Raw genomic sequence first — 26,737 nt, forward strand, 5'->3', positions numbered from 1 at the left:
ATATCTCCCACGCCTTCCACCACAGCACCGAATGCAGGAAGGGGAGCCGTATTTTCCAGAAAACTGCAGCTTATCCTGGTCTATCGCAGCATGACTTTTTAGCTCTCCTCTGCACACACACGCGCACACACACACACACACACACACAGCGGCAAAGTGGACTTCTCCATTCTCTCTGGGAGAACCTGGATTCTCCAGGTGCAGATTCTGTTCTATTCCAGCCAACAACTTTCCAAGCAGTGACGGGCTGAAGCCTGGAGCCTGAGGGCAAGGTCAGAGGTCAACATGTGAAGGTAGTTGGCTGACGAGGGGTGAGGGGGAGAGTCGGGCATGGCTCGATGAGGGTGGCCTGTGACCACTGACCTTCTAGAGCTGGGCATCAATGCTACACCTGCTTCCAGGAGGCTCCTCGCGGGCACGGCAGGGCCAGGGCAGTCCCCGGCAACCGGCAGTAGGCTTGAATAAGCACTTGCTCCGTGCATTTACTGCCTGAACCAGTGAGCCAGCGGGAACCGAAACGCACAGCCAAAATGGACAGGAGCGGAACCAGGATATCAAACTTCCAAACACGACTTGCTTTTTGTCAATGACGGAAATGAAACCGGCATTCCTAAAAACAGTAATTGGACACAGCAGCCTTTACGTGACAACTTGACTGTCAGACCCAGGAGAGACCAAGCGGAAAGGGAGTAAAGGGAATACGCACGCAACAATTAAGGCACAACTGTATACATTGGGGCATTTTTACATTCTTAGAGAATCCAGAATTTTTTTTTTTCAAAAAGGCTCATTTTTACCGACAAACATGAAAAAAGTCTGCCGAGATTTCAGTACTCGGCAGTTCCGACAGGTGTGGTTTATCCTGTAGTGAGACAGAAACAAAGACCCCACAAGCAGCAGAGCAGAAACTGGCCACCGACCTTTGGGCATCCCTCCACCTCGTCCCATTTCTGCCTGAGGCAGGTCTAATAAGAGATTTTGCTTAAGAGCAGCCCCTTCATACATACTCACGACCCAGGTAATGTCCCAGAGAAGCCTTTTATAGCCTCCTGTTCTTACTTAAACCCCAGGCTGCTCCTCGCTGACTTGGTCAGGGGGAAGAAAACAGATACACAAACACAAAATCCCAGCAACTCTTGAGTGTGTTTATCCGCGGTCCTCTCCCAGCCAGAACTTTTGGCAGAGTGGGTCCCTCCTGATGGCTTTCTTCTCTAGGTCCTCTGTCCTTCCAAAGGGGAAGCCTGCTGGGTCCCCCTAGGACAGCCCCAGCCAGCCTGAACTGTTCATCTTTATCCCACCCCAGACATCCCTGGCAAATGCCCCCACCCCAAAGTAACAAACTGCAGTAAGGGGCAACATACAAACAGAAACCTCAACATTTTCGAGAACTCGGTTCCATCTAAATGTCTGCCCCCATCTTCTTACCACTCCCCTCTCCCCCAAAACAGTGTTCATCCCACATGAATGGAGGTAACCTTCCCTTCCCCCCCCCCCAACACACTCCAGCTACCAAACGTGAGAAGCAGATGTTTATGTAGAACGCACAGTGCAGGTGGAAGGGGACAGACAGGAACCCCAGTCCCAGGCCCATGGCTTACCCAGCGCACTTCAGAGCTCACCCCACCAAAAATTCGGGGCAAATCGGTGTCCGTTTCAGTACGAAAACATGCCCGCAACTAAGGGCGGCAGGCCCGGCCCCTCGTGCCCAGACCACGTCCCTCCCCAACTGAGCATCTAAGAGTCAACCACGACCCGCGGGTGGGGGGGCTGGAGGAGCTGGGGAGCTGCACGTCAGACAAGGGGAGACGCCTGCTAGAGGGGTCGGGGGCGGGGGGGGGGGAGTGCAAGGCCCACGTCCGGCGTCCTATCAGGTCCGCCGGCAAGTAGCAGAGACGGCCGCCGGCAGCCGGTGGCCGAGGCGCGCGCGGCGCGAGAGGCCACTGGGCCACGCGGCCGCGGTGGTTCCGCCCGCGCCCGGGAGGCGGGATCGCTGGGGGCTGCTGGGCCCGCGCAGGACCCGCTCGCAGGCCCAGGGGCTGCACCCCAGGGGCGCTCAGGCGGGCAGCGAACCCAGACAAGTGCCGGCAGCGAGGTAGGGCTGGACCCCAAGTGCCCAGAGGCGAAGACTGGCCGGGGCTGGGGAACGAGCGGCAGACGGGAGCCAGAAGCCAAAACAGCGACCCTGGAGAGTGTGCCGAGAGCAGGCGCCGCGGAAACGCGGTTCCCTAGCGAGCAGCAGACAAAGGCTCGGGTGCGCACGCGGTGGACGGTGGCGCCCGGGCCCCGCGCTGAGGGCCGCGAAAACCCGCGCCCACCCCGGCCGGGGCCGGAGTCGCCCGGTGCCCCGCGGGCGCGACCTCCGCCGTCCCCCACTCCCGGCCGCGGGTCTCCGGCCCTCACCTTGCTCGCCCTCCATCCGCGACAACGGCGATCCCCCCTTCCGCGCACCGGGTGTCTCTTCCCTCGGCATCTCCCGCCTCCTGCCTTCTAGCAAACCTCTGCCTTGACTATTCTGCTCAGCCTTGCCCCCCTCCCCCGCGACACGCCTTCCACCACCCCTGCTCCCGCGCGCTCTCAGCCCCGCACCCGGGGCCGGGGAGGCGGGGCGGCCGCGCTCGGCCCGGGGGTCCGAACCGGCGGCGCCTTTCTCCTCCACCCTGACGCCCCATTGTCCTTGCCTCAGCAGCCCAAGCACCAGCTCAAGCCCAGGATCGAGACAAAGTGGACTCTGGGCGAAGGGGCACCCGTTTCACTCTGCTAGTCCAGGCTCCGGAACAGGGTCACTGCAGGGGGGCGGGGAGGGGGGAAGCGGCCCCCGCGCCCACACCGACCCAGGGGGACCGCGACTGCCTTCACCTCGGGGAGCGCGGAGCTCGGGGTCCCGGCCTGCCCTCCCTCGGCCCGGGGACCCAGCGGGCGGGACCCCCCAAGCGCAAGCCCACCGGTCCCAGGCTAAGGAGAGAGGAGCCCGGCGTAAGGGGTCACGGAGTAGAGACCAGGACGACGTGCCGGGCAAGTGCGGCCACAAAACAGCACCAGGGGACCCGAGGCCGGCGGCGGGTCCCGCTCTCACCGCGCGGCGCCCGCCGCCCTGCCCGGTCACCCGTCGTCCCCCCCCACCCCACCCCACCCCCGGTAAGCGCGCGGAGCCTGGGAAACCCGGGCGTCCCGGCGCGGACGGACGCTCCCGCGCGCCACCAACGCGCCCCGAGCCCCCCGCGAAGCCCGCTGGGCGCCCAGTGCCCCCCCCTCAACCTCGGCCGCGGGGAACGAGGAGCCCGGCACTTACTGGGGCTCAGGAAACACTCCGTCAACCTTCGGAAGCAGCTCGCGTTATTAGAAGGTCCATCTTCCATGTCGGAGCCGAAGAGCAGGGGCGACGCGGCGGCGAGGGCGAAGCCGGCGCCTCGGGGCCGCCGCGGGGTTCGGCCGCCGCCGCCTGGGCTGGGGCCGGGGCAGTCCCCGCCGGCGCCCGGGAAGCCGGGGGAGCCCGCGCGGCGGGCGGCCGGGCCGAGCGGGAGCCGGAGCCCGGCGCGGGCCGGGAGCAGCAAACCCTGAAGCGCGGAGCAGAGGAAGAGCCGCCGCCGCCCGCCGCCGCGGGGACTGCCGCCGGGAGGGACGCTCAAGCGAGCTGCCGCCGGGGCTCCGCCGCCGCCAGCATCGCCGCCGCCTCCTCCAGCCGCCGCCGCCGCGCCCTCCCTTCCTGGGAGACGCACGGGGAGGTGAAAGGCAGATGAGGAGGGGAGAAGAGAAGGAGGGGGCGGGGGGGGCGGCGGCCAGAAGTAAAAGGAAGATGGAGAGGAGGAGGGGACAGGGGAGGAGAGGGCGAGCGCGAAGGGAGCGCGGGCCGAGACCCAGCCGCCGCCGCCGCCGCCGCGCGCACACGGGGCGCCCGGGCCCCCGGCGGGGCCGGCGCGGCCTGCGGAGGAGGGGGGCGGGCGCGGGGGCGCGGCTCGCTCGGCCCGGCCGCGGCCAGGCCGTTCGGGGGCCGGGCCCGGGCCCGCCGCGCTCCCCCCGCCGGCCGCGCCGCGCCAGGGCTCCGGGCGGAGTTTGCCGGGGCCGGGGCCGGGCTCGTCCTCGGCCGCCGGCAGGGGGGCCTGGGGGCGGGGAGCGAGCGGCTCCGCGGGGCTGGCCATGGCCCTCCTCCCCGGGCCGCGCGGCGGGGCCGGCCGCCGGCGGGAGGGGCGCGCCGCGGGCCCGGACTCGGCGGGCTCCGCCCCCGCGGGACCTGCCCTCCCCGGCCGGTCGGCCCGAGCGCGGGTCCGGTCCTCCTCTCCGGTCTTCCGCCGCCCCTCGCGGCCCAGTCCTCACATGGCGTCCCGCTCCGGCTGCGGGAGGACCTGGGGCCGGGCGCGAGTCCCCGGCGGCCGGCTGGCGCGCGCGATCGGCGTGCTCCCGGCCGGGGCGAGGGGCCGCGGAGACGCTGCCTGCAAGCGTGGCGTGGTTTGTGCGCGCTCCGGCGGCCGAGCCTCGGCGACTGCTCGAAAGCAGCGGAGAAAAGCGCCGCAGTGCCGCTGCCCGTGGAGGAGGTGGCGGCGGCGGCGGCTGCAGAAGACGCCCACTGGCGGAGCGGGCGCTCCCCACGCCGCCGCCGCCCGCGCCCGCGCCCACGTAGCGCGCCCCGCCGCCGCTGGGTCCCCCGGCGCCGGGTCCCCGCACCCCCGCGGGCCTCTGCGGACGCCGGGCGTCCTGGCTGGGGTGGGGGGCGGGGGAGCTCCTGCGTCTCTGCGGGGCGTCGTCACATCTGGGTCTGGTGTTCCGGGTTCTAAATCCGCCGCCCAGCAGCTGCGCCAGCAGCTGTGCTCCGCTGGGCAAGCCACGTCGGCCTGCCCCTCGCCCGAGCCAGGGAACCCTCCTGGTGGCTGGCCAGCAGCTCCGACCGAGCTGGGCTCAGAGCTCCCGGGAGAGGAGTTCAAACTCGGACGTTTGGTTGGAGTTTAAATCGACGCACAGTGTTTCCCATAAACTAAGATTTAGTAAGTCTGTTCATCCCCGCGACTCCCTTTGCGATACACGCTTTAGAACGAACTTGGTGTGCACAGCCCAGTTTGCCCCGGGTGAGGTCAGAGAATGGACAGGGCAAACTGTGGCTCAAAAAAGAAACACTGTAAGATCGTCACCCCAAAGCCCCGAGGACCGCCTCGTCACCTGCGGCTCTTTTGCACAACATCACCCACCCCACCCCCGCTCCCTCCTTCCCAGCCCGAATCCAAACAGTTGCTGCCGACGGGAAATGTGCCGCCCAATGGGCGCTCAGAACTAGAAGCCGCCAGAAGTTTGGGAAGTTCAAGCGCCCCAGCGCACTGATGCGCGGGTGCCTGCGTCCGGGAAGGCGCGCTGCGCGGGGTCACCAATGCACTCGGGGTCCGACAGGGGGGCGACAGGCCTGCTGCCCCACGGTGGGACGGGCTGTCCAGACTCCCTCGACCAGGTCCCCTTCCCAGGAGTGGAGCGCGCGCACCGGAGCCCAACTTGCACGACGGGCAGGGCGGGCACCTGAGCGCAAGGCGTGCGCGGCGGTGCGGCCGCGTGGCTGACACAGGGCCCGGGCCCGGCGTGCGCCCTGCAGCCGGGCGTTTCTCGCTTTCCATGGCCTCTTCCGACCGTCCAGCTTCCAGGTGTTTTTATTTTGAAGCGTGCTCCAGATCCTTCCCTAGTCCCTGCTTCTTCCCCACTCCCATCCAGACACCCACAGTGGAAAAGGACATATTTGTATTCGCACCAGACTGGGCAAGTGGGGCGCCTGGGACTTGATGCGACTCCCCTCTCCCAGCAAAGGCAGTGGGCGTTTCAGCAACCGCGGGGCGCACGCGGAGCGCCGCCCGTAGCGGGCGTCAAGCCCTGGCTCTCACTAGCTCGTAATCCCTAAATTTGCGACACAGGAAAAAGATTCTGGTGACTCTTACCTTGCAGAGTGGGTATTTTTACCGCTGCCTTTGCTTTTTTTTTCGACGAAGAAAAAACTAGAACAATGCTGCCGGGTCTGGTGCCGAAGCCTCCGGGCCGTCGCATCGGAGAGGCGCAGACCCGGACTCCGGGATTCTCGTGGGCGTCGGGACTCCGCGCCCGCTGCGGACTTGGCCTCGCGGGCAGGGTCTCCTCAGGGCTCGAGGGCACGCGTTTCTCCTCGAAGTGTTTGCTGTCCGTTGTTTTACGCGCCAAACGTTTCTTCTCGTCGGTTACGTTTCTTTTGTTGCCTTTTGGAGCGGTTAAAGGGACCTTCCCATTATAAGAAAATGTACAAGTAATTCGAATACAAGCCTCCATGTGGGCGCGGGAAGCGGGGCGGGAACCATCAAATACTTGTTCTCTGGGTCTTTTTAAAATCAGAACGCAAACTTTAGTATTTTCTCTAACCCTTTTCTGGCATCAAACTTCATTCTATTTTCCGTCCTTCTTTCCTCCAAACGCTTGCTGGAAGGCACGCATTTCCTGGACAAATCAAAAACGACAAAGCATGACAACGGAAAAGGAACACGCTGAGGAGGTGTTTACAGATTATCGATTACACGGGTTAAGTAACTCCCTACTTAATGCTGGAGTTGGGCTCTGTTAACAGAAGTGTGGCAGGCACCGCGTCACGTGTCCTTTCTTCAGAAAAGCTTGTTTACTCCAAGATGTAAATTGCAAACCCGCGGATGTAAACGCTCTGTCACTCACCCTTGTGTTCAGGTGTTGCAACACCTGTGGAATGTGTTTCTGGTGCATTCTTTTCCTTCCCTTTGAACTTCTCTAGTGATATATCAGAAAAGGGGAAAGAGGTCACTAAACATTTGGTACTCCAAACCTTTTATGAATAAACACATTGGCCCCAAATTCAGTGAGCGCCGCGTTCCAATAGTCCCCATGACATTTGCGATGCAGTTACATGTCCAAATGTTACCAGATTGCAGTGCAATTTAAACACGACTGAAATTATTAGTTGTAACTCCAGGGGCACGGGATTCACGCCAGCACAGTGCTCTTTGTGAAATAAACAACTTTCCTCATTTTCAACTGAGAAAATGCTAGCCTACTGCAAAGCATAAAAACTAAAATAACATTAGGAAGGCAGTTAACGCTAGTAAAGTTGCCAGAATTATGATGATTGATGTTAAAAGCATTTGTCTCTGCCCTTCACCAAGAAGAATGATCAGGAAAGAAGTTTATATTGGTAATGAAACCTTATGCTTCCTTCAGTATCTGCCTGTTTATCATCTAATTTGATTTATTTGTTCTTAAAAGGATCTTAAAACGTGGGTCAAGGTAGAGCCTAAGGTATTTTAAAATGATTTCCTCCTAAAACTGTGAAATTTCTTTATAATAACCATCCACTGCTTTTAGTAGCCTGAAAGTTAAACTTATAATAAATATGGTTTTTATTTCATTAAATTTTGGTCAACAGGCAGGCCAGTGTCTTCATTCATTTTATTTAACAACTTTTGTTAGTAGTGCTGACAGCTGTAAACTTCACATTGTCAACTGATTGAATAACCTGCTTTTTCTTTTCAAATATTTCTTTAGAAAGACAGAAACTAAAGGTTGATTAAATATTAAACTCATCTACTTACACAGATAAAGTCTATGAAAAAGACACATTCTTTGACACATTTACCTGGATTTTAAATTTTATGACTTACGGAAGTACATGGTTATCGGAGTAAAATAATTAATAAGCAGGTAGCTCTTGCTCCCACGCCCAAAAGAAACATGTGGGTTTTACAGTCCAATTTTCAATTTAATTGCTAGTAAATTATCAATTTATATGTCCCCCAGGTGTGATATGTCATCCCAACAACGCTCTGCATTCTAATGAAATAATTTATTAGTGATTATCTGGCATGTGAACAATGGAGTTCAGCTGTCAGGCATCTACTCACGACCTCCCAAACCCACCAACTCCCCCACTACGAGTTCTAAGTTTGTCTTTCCGGGAAGCCTCCTTCGATTTTCTTCGTCCCAAATCCACCATAGCTGTGTCGGGATAGACTCCTGAAACTGATGTGTTTTTATCAGCACATATGAATATTTTGCATTAAATCTCCTAAGAAACGTAATGCGTGTATAATTTGCATCGACAATTCCGTTTTAAAGTTTGAAGTCAGTGTCCTGCTACCCTTACCACTCATAACCTTTAATAAAGGCCATCATACAGTAGGTGCTCAATGATTGCTCCCCTACCTTCCACCTGCATGCTCACTGCTTACAAATTTCTGTTAGTGTTGATGTTAACAAATCTTGACTTAAGTGAGGGATGCATTCTTACAGTATTGTTGTAGTCAAGCCTAAAAAACAAAGGTCATTATAATTTCAGTAAGAAAATATTATAAAGTCAGTCCACTGGATGGCACAGTCTTGAAAATACACAAAGATGATTTAAAAGACAATTTCTTCAGCTGCCCTTCATATTCCTAGATCTTCAGGTTACATTTTTTTATGAATTCAGTCTAATTAACTATAAAAGAAAGTACAATTTTATATTGCCTTACGTTATAAAACAAGTAAAAACCAGTATATTATTTCACATTTAAAAAACCAAAATAGTGTGGGGCGCCTGGGTGACTCAGTCGGTTGAGCGTCTGACTTTGGCTCAGGTCATGATCTCACCCTTCATGAGTTCGAGCCCCTCGTCAGGCTCTGTGCTGACAGCTCAGAGCCCGGAGCCTCCTTCGGATTCTGTGTCTCCCTCTCTCTCTGCCCCTCCCCCGCTTGTGCTCTGTCTCTCTCTGTCTCTCAAAAATGAATAACTGTAAAAAAAAAACTTTTTTAATAAAAAAAAATCAAAATAGTGTTTACTTTTCGATGAGAATATTTTTGATCTTAGGCAGATTATTAAACCATTAATATTCCAAACAAATCTTCCTAAGTGTCCATACCTTCCGTAAAGAGGGTTCAGGGTGTTTCTTGATACATAAGATTCAAGTGGAAATTTTCATTAATCAAAAGCAAAGCATTTAATTCCCTCCTAAAAAATAGGGTCTGCTTAATGTCTAATGAGCATCCAGCCCTGAGGATACCGGTGTGAGAAAGAACTGTTGTGGTTATGTAATCAATACTAAGTTCCGGTGATAACCATGTAAGCATTAACTCTTACATAACACTGCTGTGTTACGACATCGAACTAGATTTTGAAGCTGTTTCCATTCAAAAAAAATATCAAATCTCTTTAGAGATCCACTGTGATCTGTAGCCTGCTGAAGTAGCCGTCATGTCTTAAAAACGTGCAAACTAGACTATAACCATGTTGTGTTTAAATAATAACCAGTGCTGTTTAAACAATCAACACTTCTATCAAAGTGGAACCACAAGTCAGAGATACCAATTACATCTGAGACTATGTTTGAAGAGTCCAATAAACACAGTATGAGAGAATTATTTGTATAGCTATACACACACATACACGCACACACATATACCTAAGAGAAAGAAATTCCCAAAAGAAAGAAATACTTCTTTAAGACAGTCACAGCCCAGTGAACGCATTTAAATAGAAAGTGACCACAGGGAGCATTCAGGATAAAAAGGTAGGCTAGGGAATGGTTTCAATTAATAAAGTTAATTAATGATAAATTAGAGAAAGGTCACCAAAGTTCCTACTGAGTCTGCCCCACCACGAGGAGGACATTGGTGCCAGCACAAATCACTGTGTGGATTGTTAATGTTAAGCATGTCTTCATCCGTGGCTTGGGAATCCTTTCCTTGTAAACATTATTGTAGTATAATACCCATATTTTTACAATGAACCAAGGAGTCTGATGCACTTTTGGGGAAAAGAAAAATTGTTGGCTCTTCCAGATTTGTCTCAAAAATAAGGACCAAAAAATGGCTCACTAAATCCAGAGAATTCTTTTCTGTTCATCTCAAAAAAGAAAAGGAGGAGGAGGAGGAAGAGGAGGAGGAGGAGAAACCAGCCATGGCCTGGGGCACAAGTGGGCACTCTGAGTTGTGTGCCAGTCTAGACCAGGATTGGACGGGCATTTAAGGGCATGCGGGGAGGCCAAGTTCATCCACGTGGGTGAATTGTTCTGACCCTGACTTATAAAGACCCGTTTCTCCCTGAGTTTCTCTTATTAAAGTGCCCACAGGAAAAGGAGAGAGAAGGTTTCACGCTGGTGTGCATTCTACAAAGTCAGACACACAGTTCCCAGGCAATATCCCAAGGATTTGGACTTAGGAGGCAGAAGGCCCTTGTCTACACAGCCAGCCTGACTTGCTGGTCCACACACATCCAGTATCTCTTAAAGCAGCAGGTTACACGGGAGCTATACCTAGAACTTTGTGTATGAGATCCTTGGAAATGGACCCGTATAAGAAAAAAACAACTACAGGGGCGCCTCAGTGGCCCAGTCGGTTAAGCGTCCGACTTCGGCTCAGGTCATGATCTCACGGTTCGTGAGTTCGAGCCCCGCATCGGGCTCTGGGCTGACAGCTCAGAGCCTGGAGCCTGCTTCCGATTCTGTGTCTCCCTCTGTCTGCCCCTCCGCTGCATGCACTCTGTCTCTCGCATTGTCTCAAAAGTAAATAAACATTTAAAAAAAATTTTTTAAAGAAAAAAAATAACTACAGAAGCCGAAAGATACGCAGCCTTCGTGTTCAGAGACATCGGACTTTGGACAGAGCCAGAGAAATCTGTTAGGCGCCAGCATGTATTGGGTAGGCAGTTAAAGAAAAAAGTGGAGACAACATATCTTCCATAATCTCTGGACACACTCATTTCCTTTGGTTCAGAAATTGGGGTTTAATAACTTTGTGCTTGTGTGTTGCACTAATTACATTTTTTTAATGTTTATTTATTTTTGAGAGACAGAGACAGAATGCAAGCTGGGGAGGGAGAGAGAGAGAGGGGGAGACACAGAATTTGAAGCAGGCTCCAGGCTCCGAGCTGTCAGCACCTAGCCCGATGTGTGACTCAAACTCATGAGCTGTGAGATCATGACCCGAGCTGAAGTCGGGTGCTTAACCGACTGAGCCACTCAGGCACCCGTGTGTTGCACGGATTAATATTGTACCCAACAACAAAGGTAAAGTCAAAAAAGTGGGATGTCCTCTCCAGATAGCTCATTTGCATCCTCATTATGCTCCCAGCATGAAACAATCTTTCAATAGGGCTTTGTTGTTCCAAACAGAAGAGCCACAGCTGTATTACAAATCTGTAAGCATCAAGACAGTATGGTACTGGCACAAAAACAGACACTCAGATCAATGGAACAGACTAGAGAACCCAGAAATGGACCCACAGACCTATGGCCAACTAATCTTTGACAAAGCAGGAAAGAATAGCCAGTGGAATAAAGACAGTCTCTTCACGCAGCAAGTGGTGCTGGGAAAACTGGACAGCGACATGCAGAAGAATGAACCCGGACCACTTTCTTCCGCCAAACACAAAAATAAACTCAAAATGGATGAAAGACCTCAATGTGAGACAAGAAGCCATCAAAATCCTCGAGAAGAAAGCAGGCAAAAACCTCTTTCATCTTGGCCACAGCAACTTCTTACTCAACACGTCTCCAGGAGGCAAGGGAAACAAAAGCAAAAATGAACTGTTGGGACCTCATCAAGATAAAAAGCTTTTGCACAGTGAAGGAAATAGTCAACAAAACTAAAAGGCAACCAACAGAATGGGAGAAGATATTTGCAAATGACATATCAGATAAAGGGTTAGTATTCAAAATCTATAAAGAACTTATCAAACTCAACACCCCCCCCCAAAAAATAGTCCAGTGAAGAAATGGGCAAAAGACATGAATAGACACTTCTCCAAAGAAGACATCCAGATGGCCAACCGACACATGAAAAGATGCTCAACCTCACTCATCATCAGGGAAATACAGATCAAAACCACAATGAGATACCACCTCACGCCTGTCAGAATGGCTAACATGAACAACTCAGGCAACAACAGATGTTGGCGAGGATGCGGAGAAAGACGATCTCTTTTGCACTGTTGGTGGGAATGCAAGCTGGTGCAGCCGCTCTGGAAAACAGTATGGAGGTTCCTCAAAAAACTAAAAATAGAACTACCCTGCGACCCAGCAATTGCACTACTAGGCATTTATCCACGGGATACAGGTGTGCTGTTTCGAAGAGGCATATGCACCCCAGTGTTTATAGCAGCACTATCGACAATAGCCAAAGTATGGAAAGAACCCAAATGTCCATCAATGGATGAATGGATAAAGAAGATGTGGTATATGTATACAATGGAGTATTACTCGGCAATCAAAAAGAATGAAATCTTGCCATTTGCAACTATGTGGGTGGAACCAGAAGGTATTATACTAAGCGAAATTAGTCAGAGAAAGACAAATAGCATACGACTCCACTCACATGAGGACTTTAAGATACAAAACAGATGAACATAAGGGAAGGGAAGCAAAAGTAATATAAAACCAGGGAGGGGGACAACACATAAGAGACTCTTAAATATGGAGAACAAACAGAGGGCTGCTGGAGGGGTTTTGGAGGGGGGATGGGCTAAATGGGTAAGAGGCACTAAGGAATCTACTCCTGAAATCATTGTCGCACTATATGCTAACTAACTTGGATGTAAACTTAAAAAATAAAATAAAATAAAATAAAATAAAATAAAATAAAATAAAATAAAATAAAATAAAATAAAATAAATAACAGAATAGACAGTGAGTATGGGCACAGGCCAACCACTGGAAGGGTCCTGAATTCACCACTTTAGCAATAAAACTGGGCTTGGCCCAATTTCATCTCTGACTTCCTGAAGTTGCACAAGGAATCTCCCTATCTGTCCTCTACCAAATTTCACCTGTCTCTTCACTGACGGCAGGTCTCCAGTCAGATTATTGCAATCCAGTGGCGTGCATGAAAGTTTACTGTTCTCCTTCTCCCTTCTAGCACTGCATTCTGGTAGAAATTTCCACTGGAAGTTTCCAGAGATCTCTACCTAGGAGTCTTGCGCCCCTGGTACGTTATCCTGCATTATGACTATCAGTGTTCAAAATTATCCTACATAAGGACCCTGATCCCACTCACATCACCCACCGTCAATGCTATCAGTAAGAAAAAACAATTTTTGGCTTATCAACCCGAGTTTAAAAAATATACCACAAAGCCAAACATACCCTCCTGATTTGAGATCTCCATGATAATTCTCCATCTTACTTTTTACTTATGAGATGTTAGTCGGCTGTGCACGGAGAGCCTCGGGCTGAGGGGCAGGAGTGTGCCCCTCAGCAGGCACGTGCCCACTTTACAGAAGGACCCGCCGAGCAAGCCTCCGCAGCATCGACAGTTTGCGGCTGTTGCTTTCCAAGTGACACCGGCCATTTGTGAATGGCCCCAGCTGGCCCAAGTCCAAGTCTATCCACTTGCGGTCAAACGGGGCGGGAAGGTAACATCTGGAGGCTGTAGGTGCCCCAGCTCTGCCACCTGGCAGGGGGCCAGGAAGAATCCTGCCGCACACAGATGGTGACGGTGGCCTGTCTCGTATCAGAGAGAGAAAGCTTCAGATGGGAAGCAATTTGCAGGCTGGGTGAGACCGTGTCCATCCTGTCCTTCCAAACGGTGTGAGGGTGAGCCTTGCTCCCCAAGTGAGTGTCTGGATCCCAGGACACGTGTCTTGTGGTCTACACACTGCCATACCCCTAACACACTTCCTAACCCGAGCCACCAGAAAACACAGCGGAGCGAAATACAGGGGGAAGAGCGTCTCGAAGGCACTTCTATCACGGTTACTGTTTTCCCCTCCGTGGAGTCAAGGCCTCGTCACAGGCACGCCGAGCACTGCGGTGGACCGTCATTCACCCACACGCAACTCATTTGATACCGAAAGTTTAGAAATGTTAACATGTGCATTCGAAAAAATTCTCTCGCTTGGTTGAAAAAACAAATAGAATTAGGGGTGCCTGGGTGGTTCAGTGCGTTAAGCGTCAAACTTTGTTTGGCTCAGGTCCTGATCTCACGGTCCGTGGATTCAAGCCCCGGATCGGGCCCTGTGCTGACGGCTCAGAGCCTGGATCCCGCTTCGGATTCTGTGTCTCCCTCTCTCTCTGCCCCTCCCCTGCTCATGCACGCGCTCTCTCTCTCTCTCTCTCTCTCTCTGTCTCAAAAATAAACATTAAAAAAATGTGTTAATGGGATTGAACAAATTAAAACCAAGTTAAAAATGACTATGATTTTATCTAATATCATATAATTGACAAATCCTGACATAATCACCTTAATTTAAATGTGAATGTCTTCCTCTGAATTCCTTTTCCGAGTTTCTGGAGTTAGCAGAAGGAGGCTTACGGGAAGCGGTTCAGGTTCCAGGGAGTGGAGAAGGCAGATACTTCCCGGGCCCTGAGAACAGCCCAGTGGGCCAGCATTCCCCATGCCTTAGGCGCGGGGCAAGAATGGGAAGAAATGTGTTCAAACATGACGAGACATTAACAGTGGCAGGGGGACCATGGATTACGGCAGAGTCTCAGCATATGAAGGAGAAGTTGATCGTATCCTCTTATAGGTGCAAGGAGTCTATTGATCGTACGGACACGATCAATAGTGTAGCTTTCTCGCTAGCTACTGACGCCTGTATGTATCTGTGGCCTCCAGGTACCTAATACCCTTTCAGATTAGGCTACCCCAGTGAAGACACGAATTTCATACGTTTTCCATGTGTCAGTGTTCCGTCACCCTGTTTTGGTAAAAAGTTCACTGTTTTTGAAGAATAAATAGCAAGTGATGCTTGCTATAAATTCCCAAAGTCGACTGGTTTCTGCGAGTGTCATCCAGCGATAGGCAAGAGTGAAGCCCTCATCTGTTTTTAACTGTTTTGACTACTTTCCTAACCCGCTTTCCCCAAGACTGGTAAACTTGGGTGATTTTATTTTTATTAAAAAAAGTTTTTTTTTAATGTTTCTTTATTTTTGAGACAGAGAGACAGAGTGCAGGCAGAGGAGGGGCAGAGAGAGAGGGAGACACAGAATCTGAAGCAGGCTCCAGGCTCTGAGTTGTCAGCACAGAGCCTGATGCGGGGCTCAAACCCACGAACCGCAAGATTATGATCTTGCGTAACCAACTGAGCCACCCAGGTGCCCGGGTAATTTTATTTTTTTTAGGGATGCCCTGAGCACAATAGCCCAAGAGTGATCACAGGGCACTATAAGCCCTGAAGAGCACAAATACAGCCCAGGGGCTTTGCCCACTTGGTCCCAAGACCTGAATACCATTTACACAGCCACTTGTGAGTTAAGTCAACCCAGGAGGAGAAAATGACTTATTCATTCTGCCGACTATTTTGTGTATCTCTCTATGCCTGTGTTCATTATGACTGCGCTCAGAAGACACAATTCATTTACCCCCATAACTGCTCATAACAGCCCTCAGAGGTGGAAGCGTTTATGGCTAGGACGCAGGCCCATTTTGTAGATTTTTCACACATAGCATAAGCCTGAGGAAAAGCAGCCATGGCAGGCAAATTAGAGCTCTTGATTTCCCCTTTAGTTATATATCGTGTGCTTTATTCTCTAAGACAGGATGTTAACATTCGGTATTTCTGGATTTCTGTTTATTAAGGTGAGATCAGCTACACAGGGCTCAATAAAAATGCTCTTCCCATATGAAAGCAAGCGTGCATATGAAATCACTCACGTTTATAGCCGAGTTAGTATATATCCTCTGAAAGTCAACCTGTCTGTTTTCTGTCAAACTCCATCTCTTAAGTGACTGTAAAACACAGGTCAAGTCTGCTTGTATTTTTGAACTCTGATTTCAACAAGCCCAACATAAGTAAGTCTTCAACAGAGAGATGAGCACAAGGAGATGACTAAAATATCCCTTTGAGTCTTGATTTAGAAACTGATTCTAGGTACCAAAAAGATTTCCTAAAGCTTATCAGAAAACTCATTACCTGCATAAAGGTATCGCCCCTCATATATCTCTAACCGGTCAATGGTATAAAGCAACGTCTTTCAGCTTGACCGAAGTTTTTTTGTTTTCTAATATTCATTTTTGAGAGACAGAGACAGACAGACAGAACACAGTGGGGGAGGGGCAGAGAGAGAGGGAGACACAGAATCCGAAGCAGGCTCCAGGCTCCGAGCTGTCCGCACAGAGCCCAATGCAGGGCTGGAACTCACAAGTTGTGAGATCATCCTGGGCTGAAGTCAGATGCCCAACGGACTGAGCCACCCAGGCACCCCTTGACCAAGCTTTTTGTTTTTTCTTTTTCATGTTTTTTATTTATTTTTGACAGCAAGAGAGACAGAGCATCAGCAGGGGAGGGGCAGAGAGAGAGGGGGGAGACACACAGAATCCAAAGCAGGCTCCAGGCTCTGAGCTGTCAGCATCGAGCCCGGCACCGGGCTCAAACCCACGAGCCGTGAGATCGTGATCTGAGCGGAAGTCTGATGCTTAACCGACTGAGCCACCCAGGCGCCCCAACCCTTGACCAAAGCTTTTGAACCAGACTCTGATAATTCGCTGTGGCCAACTGGAGTTGTGAGCGTCTATTGGGATAGAGAAGAGTCCTTCCCTTTGCCCTTAACAGTGGATTGAAAAAAGGTAGCAGCAGCGGGCCCACCCCCACCCCTAGCAATTAAACCTGAAACTCACTGGGGCGCCTGGGTGGCTCAGTCGGTTGAGCGTCCGACTTCAGCTCAGGTCACCATCTCGCGGTCCGTGCGTTCTAGCCCTGCGTTGGGCTCTGGGCTGACCGCTCAGAGCCTGGAGCCTGCTTCGGATTCTGTGTCTCCCTCTCTCTGACCCTCCCCCGTTCATGCTCTCTCTCTCTGTCTCAAAAATAAATAAATGTTAAAAAATTAAAAAAAAACAAAAAGCTGAAACTAACCAATTAACACTTCCCGGAGCTGTCATTTTACCTCAACTTCCCCGGAAAATAGTCACCGAGCAATGTATCACCCTGAAGAAAACGTAATTAGTGACTTAAAAAAATTTCTTTTTCGAATCTTGGCTTGTAAACTTCACATTTTCTCTTAAAACACTGCAGGGTAGAAGAATTGCGATCCAATTCCTTGGCGCTGTGATGGCATTAATGTGGTCGTGCGGGCCAGAAGACGGAGCGGTATGTGAATTCTATTTGCTGGGGGTAAATCTTGATGGTGTGGCAAAAGTGTAGGTTCACAGTCACAAAATTAGAATCGAAAGTTTTGGAACCACAGACAAATCCAAAATTAGTGTAAATGGTTTTTAAACAGGAGCGCACACTAAATGGAGCAAGTTCTAGGGCTGTTGTTTAGAAGCTTCCAGAGAGCCCAGACCAGTGGTAGTACGTGAGCTTGGGATGGCGAAAAAATTGAAAGGGGACAAAATCATGATTTGTTTGTTAAATAAGCCGTCACCGGGTACAGCAGAACCCTGAATCAGGTATAATTGGTGAAAATTCAAACTCTCCAACCGACAAGACTGAAGAAGGAGAAAAGGGTGTTGTCATGACGAGTGAAGTTCACACAGATCCCCCAGGAGGGAGCGGTCTCTGCCTGAACGCTGATGCAGCACTGGGGTCACAAAAGTCAGGGGTCTGTAACTCCACTTTGGTGCAGAAAGATCGATTCCAAAAATGAGAAAAGCAGAGCTGTTAAATGTTACTTATTTACTTATTTACGTGTCTTTATTTATTCATGCGTTTGACCCACGTATCTTCTCTGCTGGTTTTGGAAGGATGAGGGTTAAAACCTAGGTCCCCGAAGGGCAGGAGTGACTGTCGTATGGTGGGGTGACGCGGACCCTGCTGAGATCCTGAGACCCTCCACCCACTGCTCTGGCCTCTGTGGCCACTGTGGTTTCAAAGAATCATTCGGGGCGCCTGGGTGGCTCAGTCGGTTGAGCGTCTGACTTCAGCTCAGGTCATGATCTCATAGGTTCATGAGTTCGAGCCCTGTGTCGGGCTCTGTGCTGATGGCTAAGAGCCTGGAACCCGCTTCAGATTCTGTGTCTCCCTCTCTCTGCCCCTCCCCCACTCATGCTCTCTGTCAAAAATAAACAGTGAAAAAAAAAAAAGAATCAGGTCATGCATTTGCCTCCAGATTCTCTTACTTTATATATTAGTTTCCACTGTTTATGATTCCCTTCTTCCAGTATTTTCTTTTGTTTCGCAATTATTTACGCTGTGTACTTGGCTCCTTTAGTTTTTAGTCTCTCTTCTTTCCTGTTGAAGGCATTTCTGTTCATACATTTTCCCTGAGTTGAGCATCAAGGATCTCATAGTCTTCAAATTAAAATATCCCCCCTTTCATATGTTTCTAGACGATTCTTTACATATATATATTTAAATATATGTATATTTAAATATATATATTTAAATATATATATATTTAAATATATATTGTATATATTTATACTATATATATTTATATTTAAATATTTATATTTTATATATATTTATATTTAAATATATATATATTTTAATGTTTATTTATTGTTGAGAGAGGGAGAGAGAGAGAGTACAAGTGGGGGAGGGGTGGTAAGAGAGGGAGACACAGAATCTGAAGCAGGCTCCAGGCTCTGAGCTGTCAGCACAGAGTCTCACACGGGGCTCAAACCTATGGACCACGAGATCATGACCTGTGCCGAAGATGGACGCTTAACAGACCGAGCCCCCTAGGCAGCCTTCCAGATGGTTCTTAATTTCAGTTTTCATATCCTCCCTGATGCATGTGTGGGTTATATGGAAGTGTGATAATCAATTTCCAAGCGGTAAAGAATATCGTCAACCACATTATCATTTGATTTTATTTTGGATTATAGTAGAAGAATGTGGCCTGTAAACCTTTAATTTTGAACTTTAAAGTGTTCTTTGTGTCCATACACGGGCTCAACCTTTATAAAGGTCCGGTGGGGAAGGAGGCTTTGAGTGTGGCAGACTCACGCAGAAGCCACTTCCTGTCTCTTTTCTGGAGGCGCTTCCGGGTCCAAATCTTGCTTTTACCTCCTTCCAGCGGTGCCTGGCATGTCAGCACTCGCTAGATAGAAACATTACTAGAAAAAGAAATTGGTCTCTGGGGTCGGAACAGACTTGGTTTTGAATCCTAGATCGGCCACACCCTTGCAGCCCTTGGGCAAGTCACTTTAGAAGCATGAGGATTCGGAGAGAAAACACAAGGAAACTGCTAGACCAATGCGTAGCATGGAGCCAATGCCCTCTGACTGGGACCTGCTCTTTGTCCTAGAGTTTGTCTCGTGGACAGCCTAGACTGGCTTGAGTTCTAGCTCATGAGCTCTTAGCCCTACTGATGATTCTTGAGGCTCAAGAAAGCCAACACACTCGTCCCGAAAGCAAGCGAAGCGCCCAAGGGGTTTTTCTTCCAAACAAGACCGCAGAGCGCGTATAGCCTCCCATCTTTGAACACTGTAACACTAACTTTCCACAACCGCTTTCAGTTAGGGATTTTTCACGTGGTGTGCGGGTGTCCCCATCCCAATTCTCAACTCTGTAAAAGTGGTTTTATTCTGAGCGCATCTTCCTTATCCACTTGTAGACCTCACTTTCCCCCCGGAGCCCGTCTTCGTCGGTCCCGATGCCCACAGCGTGCACCAACCCATTGCCCCTGGGACCTTCCCTTTTGGGGAAAAAGAATCAAAACGTTCAACATTGAGTTTTTAGCATACATCATCTTAATGATGAGAATCGAAGGAAGACATCAACATAATTTGCTTTTAGAGCATCAATGGTTTTCTCCACTCCTGTGTCTGCCTTTAAAATATGGCTAAATTGTTGCTATTCCGTGAACAGTCAACTCTTCATATGGTTTTGAGAGCCTGAGATTTAAGTATCTGCTTTGTTTGCTTGTTTTTGTCTTAGAGGACAAAACCATAAAGCTTTCCGTTTCATCCTTGGAAAGTCTAAGCAAAATACGACCGCACTTAGACATGTGTGGGTCTCAAATAAGATTTATTTTTATTTCGTAAGAGTGAAGTATATTATTCTCCAAGCAGATTCTGTGCATTGAAAAGAGGAAAGAAGCCTTTAAAATATTTAATTCAAATTTTTCTTGGATGATCTGTATTCTATGTTTAGCTAAAATAGGATAATTTTAAATCAGATGTACAAAACTCTCAGAGGTGCCCACATGTGTGGACGCCCCCAGAGGAGACTGGCAAACTAAAAAGGAATCCCTTCTCTTCCCTGATTTACCTCCGTCAGGCGCATAAGGAAAACCCAGAAATGCTGCGTGAGGATTCGGGGGCAGCTGACCGCAGACCCGGGTTCCATTCAAGGAAATCAGTCATGCATTTGCGGAACGGACATCAACTGGCTGCCTTCCATATTCCAGGCATTGCTCTGGGCACTTGGGAGACACGAGGGAGCCAAACAGACAACCTCCCCATAGCCCTCGTGGAGCTCGTCTTCTAGAATGGAAAATAAAAAGCAATAAACCTCATCAACGAGTCGATTAGGGAATGTGGTGGACGTGGTCAGTGCAGGGGCAGACAAAGAGCACGGTGAGGCAGGTCCGCAGCACTGGACGGGTCTGCAGAGAGGGGCAGGGCGGCCGGTCGGTGAGCCACGACCTGGCAGAGGTGAGGGCGAGCTTGCGAGTACCTGGGCAAGAGGACCCCGGGCAGAGGGGATGGCCCAGGTGAAGGCCCATGGGGAGGGCACGTGTGGCTTCCCAAGGAGTAGCAGAGACATCAGGTGCCTGGATCAGATGAGAAGGGAGAGGGTGGGGGGTGGCCCCCAGACAGGAAGGTCACGGAGTCCGGCCCACGTGTGCCCTTCAGGCCACTGCCCTTGGTTTCCTTCCTCGTGAAATGGGGAAGCACTCGTGGGCTCACATGATCTGACTTTTGTTTTTAAAAAAACCATCTACAGGGGCGCCTGGGTGGCTCAGTCGATTAAGCGTCTGACTTTGGCTCAGGTCACGATCTCTCGGGCCCTGGGTTCGAGCCCCGTGTCCGGCTCTGTGCGGACAGCTGGGAGCCCGGAGCCTGCTTCGGATTCTGTGTCTCCCTCTCTCTCCGCCCCTCCCCTGCTCATGCTCTGTTTCTGTCTTTCTCTCTCAGAAAATAAATAAACATTAAAAAATTTTTGATACAAAATAGAAAAAGCATCTACATTGTATGTACATATTTTTCCCTGAATTGCTCTCTAGAAGGATGGGGGCTATGAGATGGACGAAGTGGCGATCCACATTCGTGCTCCCTTCCTGTGTGCCGGAGAGGGGGCCAAGACCTTCAGGAGCCCCAGAGAGGGCTGGGCCACCCAAGGGCCGCCTCTTACGCAGGATGCACACTAACACGTTCCCCCCAAGCGGAACTGTTCTAATAGCTTTCAAAGAAGTACAAAATCCTCCTTAAACGACGATGGTTCATTTTACGTGGGATTTGGCTTGGCCGAGGCGCCCAAATGTCTGGTCAGTTACTAGTCTGGATGTTTCTGTGAAGACATCTCTCAGATGAGATTAGTATTTAAATCAGTAGACTCTGAGTCTCTCTGTGTCCCTCTCTTTCTCTCCCCCCCCACCCTTCCACTGGCTGCTTCTCTGCCCCACCTGACTAATACTCGTCCCTGCACTTCCTTCCCTGTGATCACCACCTTTGTGTTCAGACCTTTCGCTTCCGTATTTAGGCGGCTGGGAGAGGGATTCCAGTTTCTCTCTTCAGAAGCAATAACCTTTGGGGATTTTTAAAAATTTTTTTTAAGTTTATTTATTTTTGAGAGAAGGAGAGACAGAGCTTGAGCGGGGGAGGAGCAGAGAGAGAGGAAGACACAGAATCCGAGGCAGGCTCCGGGCTCCGAGCTGTCAGCACAGGGCCCGACGCGGGGCTTAAACCCCCGAACCGTGAGATCATGACCTCGGACACTCAACCGAGTCACCCAGGCACCTCTATTTTTTTTTAATTCAAACCAGACGTGTAAAAGCTCAAATCCTCGCCACCGTTTCATTTGGATTCCAAAATAAGGTTATTAAAAATGGTTCCCCCCACCGCCCCGCCTTGGCTTGCAGAAACCGTCCCTCCTGTGCTGCCCGACCCACGCCAACCCCCAGCCACCCACACTCCGCTTCTCGCTCTCATTCTCTCTTTGTACTGACAGGTTTTGTGGTTTTGTGCATTAGCTCTTACCAGAAGAGAAAAAAAAAATTCCCTTTGAATGATAAATTAGCATGCACGTTCGCTTTTACACGTGGTAGAAATTCTAGCCTAGCAACAGCCACCAAATCCACTGTCATCCACAAGGCTCTGGTCTGTTTTCTTCTAGAAAGATGTAAAGCAGTCAGCCAGACTTTTTCTCGAGTCTTTTATGCTGAGGGGAGCATTAGGAGATGAAAGAAGATGGGAGGTCGTCTAGAAAGAAATCACGCCGAGAGGATCCATTTGGAGAGTCTGAATTTTCCTAAGCGTATTTGATCCCATTACGTGTGACAGACGCACGAATTACGCAGCCTGTGGTCAGCTCAGGTAAGTGTCCAGGTGTCCAACGTGAGGGGACTGTTTGTTTACACCCCGATTCTCAAGGTGCACATAACAACACCCACCGGCACCCACCACAGGCACCCCACGGTCCCCAGGGTGTCCGGTGCAAGGCATCGGCACGTGGATCAAATCGGTTTCTCTTCGGAACGACCTCACCAGATGGGGACGCCCAAATGCACACCAGGTGGAGGAACTCTAGGAGAGGAGTCAGTATCCCTAAAGCTAACCAGGCTGATGAGTCTTGGTTTATGCCAGGTGACCTGATCCTTCCCTTAATGTTTATGCCATTGGTACCAGCAGAGAAAAACATGGGGCACCAAAGTGGGTTCAGAAAAGGTGTAAAGACCCCCCCTACCAGCCTTCACACCCAGCCTGGAGAAGGATACGGGCAGGAGAGGCTGTTTCATCAGGGCAAGCCTAGGTTCTGGTGCCCTCCTTTCCCACCGGCCCTTGAGGGGCTGTGAGCGTGCCTCCTTCTCCCGCCAGGATCCCTCCAGAGATGCTATCGATAGAGCCAGGCAGGGCTCCCAAAGCTCTCAAAGTACTGAACGCCACGGAAACACTTCACAGTCTCCGTAAGGATTGAGGCTATTCGATGTCACAGTTCGGGGAAATGTACAGATAGAAGTTAGACCAATAAAATTGCTGGCACTCAACTGTTTTTGACCTACCGAAGTGGTATTTTTTTATGGTTCGTCCTCATACAGAACTACGCCTTCTTCCACTTTCCTTTTAGGACACAGAACCACAAGATTTCATGTGTCACCAGTTCAGAGTGCAGAGAGAGAAGGTTCTCTCTGGCATTCTAGAATAGTCTTCATCTATGGTCACTATGGGTAATGTTAGAGTACCCACGGTAGATACTTTGGGTACTATTTGGATTCCATTGGGTATCCATGGTGGGTATTGAGTACTATTGGATATTCATTGTGGATACTATTGTGTACTATTTAGTACTCATGGTAGGTACTGTTGGGTGCTTTCGGGGACCTATGGTGGGTACTACTGTGTGCTGTTGGGTATTGTCATGGATACCATCGAGTCCTGGAATGCCAACAAAACCAACCGTGAATCTTGTTATTTGGTTCTTCTCTTAAGGAGAATAACATATAATTGGGAGAAGTGAAACAACTCCATCATGAAATTTCTTCTCCAAACTTTTGGGAGTAACATGGCAAAGGGAGATTGAATGCCTACTATAAAATTTTGCTAGTTCTAAAATGTGAGTTACTGCCAAAAAAGCAAAAAGGGTCACAGTTCAGCTGTAGCAACCTCCACTGGGCAAACAAGGTGAAAAAATATAATCTCTCCATTCCAAAGGCAAACTTCCAGCTACAATTGGAGATGCTTTCCCTGAAGATAGGTATCTTTCAACAACAATAAGAAAAAAAAAAGGAGTCTTGCTTACATAAATTGATCTTGAACTTCAGGCATGGTCTGTGGACAATCTTTACATAGAGATATAGGAACCTTGAAAAATTTCTACCACTATGCGATATACACACCCCAAAATGCTTCCTTTCAAAAATACTCATTACCTTATGCCTAAAAACATCTATTTCCTCCTATAAACTTTAGGGTGGCCAACTTGAAGAAAATGATTTTATGTGCTAATATCTTTACATGGCTGTCGGACCTACCATTCTGAAGACTCTCAAGTTACTTTGTAAATTGCCCATGAAAGCCCCCACACAGGTCACACATGGGACTGTCCATGAGACAGTGGTCCCGACCGGCTTCGAGCCTCCGTCCTTATAACAACACGTGTATTTAGAGAACACTACAGGGACATCAGTTTCCCTCCTCATCCAACAGGCCCACGTGAGTCTATATGATCAAATCAGTTTGCAAATGGAGAACAGAGACATTTGCTATTCAGAAAGGAATAAAAAGCCAGCTTCCTAATACTTGGTCCATGTGGCTGTAGACCCCCCCCCAAAAAAAGACCATTTAAAAAAATTTTTTTTTTACATTTATTCATTTTTGAGAGACAGAGAGAGACAGAGCGCTAGTGGGGGATGGGCAGAGAGAGAGGGAGACACAGAACCCAAAGCAGGCTCCGGGCTCCGAGCTGTCAGCACGGAGCCCGACGCAGGGCTCGAACTCACAGACCATGAGATCATGCCCTGAGCCGAAGTCAGATGCTTAACTGACTGAGCCACCCAGGCACCCCCAAAAAACACCATTTTAAAAGAAAATTTCAAAATGATGTTTTAGGCATCAATACTAACATCAATAATTGTTCTGGAAAGATGTGTGCGTGCGTGTGTGTGTGTGTGTGTGTGTGTGTTTTCCCTTAAAGCAGTGGTTCAGAATCATCTGCAGGATCTCAGAAAAACAGATCGCCACACCCCAGAGAGTTTCTGCTTTAATCTGGGGTGGGGCTGAGGATGTACATTTTTAATAAGTTCCCAAGGGATATGGATACTACTTGCCTAAAGCTATAAAGAAATCTCTAATTATTTCACGTATTTCCCTCCCGCTTCTAAGAGCAAATTGCCTACAGGATGTAGTCAGCATCTCCGGGTAAGAGTTCCGAAATACACTTGTGTTTACTCAGCACCGACACAAGGCCTGGCCTTTGCAGACACGACTGCAGACAGAACCGGTCAGTCTCACAAAGCCATTTGTCACCACTGGTTGGTTCTGCTCTCGCAGAGCTGCTGGAGGAAGACAGGAAGCTTAGAGAGGGTCACTGAGACCCCAAACCAACTTGATGATAATCCGTCCACTTGGATTAATGACAATGAGTCGAATTTTTCTGCGACCACTTATCATCATCAAAGGAAGGTGTAACAGCTCACAGCACAGTGGGTGTAATTCCAGAAAACCTACTTCATGATGAAACTGCCCCAAGTTGTCCTTGATCCAGTTTTTACTTGCTTATTTTTCACCAATCGATCAAAACAGCCAAATTTATCTAAGGGCCACATTTACCATCACCCGGAAATACGATCAACAGCCACGGTCTGGAATCCGGCTGCCAGCTGGTACGTCCCTGCTTCCAGAAAGCTGCACCCGGACTTCAGGCGTGGGTTAGACGGACCTCCGATTTGCTCCTGTGGACACCTAAATTTCCCCCAGTTGAGCAGTTGTCTTAACACCGTCTGCTTCCTCGTCGGCTTCGTCCTCACCCCTCACCTTTTACGCCCAATGCACAGTTTACGCCCAAATATAAAAGTGGGGCAGAGACCAGGTCCACTCCGACCACTGTGCTGACGCATAACCCAGCTGTTACCGTACAGTGTGAATCCACACAAACTTTTGCTGAATGAAGACCAAAGCTGTAGACAGTGACTCACAGGGAGAGGTCTCCGAGGGACCGAGTATCAGAACGCCGACGCAGATCTCAAGTGGGAGGAGGGAGCAGGACCCAAAAGAACACAGCTCAGGGCACACGGAAGACCCTGGGGTGGGCGTCCCCAGTACAGACTTCTGGAAAACAGCCCAATTTGGGGTGCCTGCGTGGCTCAGCAGGTTGAGCGTCGGACATCGGCCAGGGTCATGATCTCACGGTCCGCGAGTTCGAGCCCCGCGTCGGGCTCTGTGCTGACGGCTCGGAGCCCGGAGTCTGCTTCAGATTCTGTGTCTCCTTCTCTCTCTGCCCCTCCCCCGCTCATGCTCTGTCTCTCTCTGTCTCAAAAATAAATAAAAACATTAAAAAAAAATTTGACAACAACAACGAAAAGAAAACAGCCCAATCAACTGGTACCCGGAAGGAAACGTCAGACAAGGACCTGTTCAACCACAACAACAAACGTGCACACGCACGCACACACACATGCACAACTGTATGGAGTGAGGTGCTTTGCCAGCCTGATGGAGTGGGGTGCTACCAGGGGCAGAACCGAGTACAGACGGACAGCAGAGCCCTGGCACAGCATTTACTGAAAACAGACACGTCAAGCTTTTGGTTGTCTTCCTGTTATTTGATCTTTCTGCGCCTTTCCACACGCCTTGTACACCCCATGCTCCTCTTCCAGCCGCCCTGGCTTCCTGGCTGCCTCTCAAGCACGCCAGGCATCCAGGAAGTCGCTCTGGGCCTTTGCACCTGCCGTCCCCTCCGTCTGGCATGCTCTTTGCCTACCCATCCATGTTGTCCTCTCCTTCGTCTTGTTGGCGAAGGCCACCTTCCCCATGGCGTCCCCTGATCACAGGACACGTCTTCTCACCACATGCCTCATCCCCTCTCCTGTTTCGTCTCCTGATAGACTCCATGGTTACTCAGTTACTCCCTGGGTCCGTCCCACTAGGATCCCCGAGGGCTGGGAGCTGTGCTCACAGCTGTCCCCCAGAGCACAGGGCAGCCTGGTACACGTGGGTACTTGGAGAAACACTTGTTCCACAAGTGCACATCTGCGACGTAGCTGAG

At 50.3% G+C, this 26,737-nt stretch overlaps 1 protein-coding gene across 4 annotated transcripts in view; it reads right to left on the reverse strand.

Moving 5' to 3' along the window:
* PDE10A (phosphodiesterase 10A) overlaps positions 1 to 26,737 on the reverse strand; it is a 619,063-nt gene that overhangs the window by 304,528 nt on the left and 287,798 nt on the right. The window contains exon 1 of one of the 4 annotated variants that reach the window (XM_045058341.1): positions 5,907 to 6,484. The exons of 1 other annotated variant lie outside the window; for it this stretch is intronic. In XM_045058341.1, the coding sequence (XP_044914276.1) occupies positions 5,907 to 6,267 (361 nt within the window). In that variant the 5' untranslated portion in view covers positions 6,268 to 6,484. Of the gene's footprint in view, positions 1 to 3,289; positions 4,152 to 5,906; positions 6,485 to 26,737 lie in introns of those variants that run through there. 2 more of the 4 variants (XM_045058340.1, XM_023254563.2) reach the window with 2 other exon arrangements.

Source organism: Felis catus, chromosome B2, assembly GCF_018350175.1.
Source record: "Felis catus isolate Fca126 chromosome B2, F.catus_Fca126_mat1.0, whole genome shotgun sequence".
NCBI lineage: Eukaryota > Metazoa > Chordata > Mammalia > Carnivora > Felidae > Felis > Felis catus.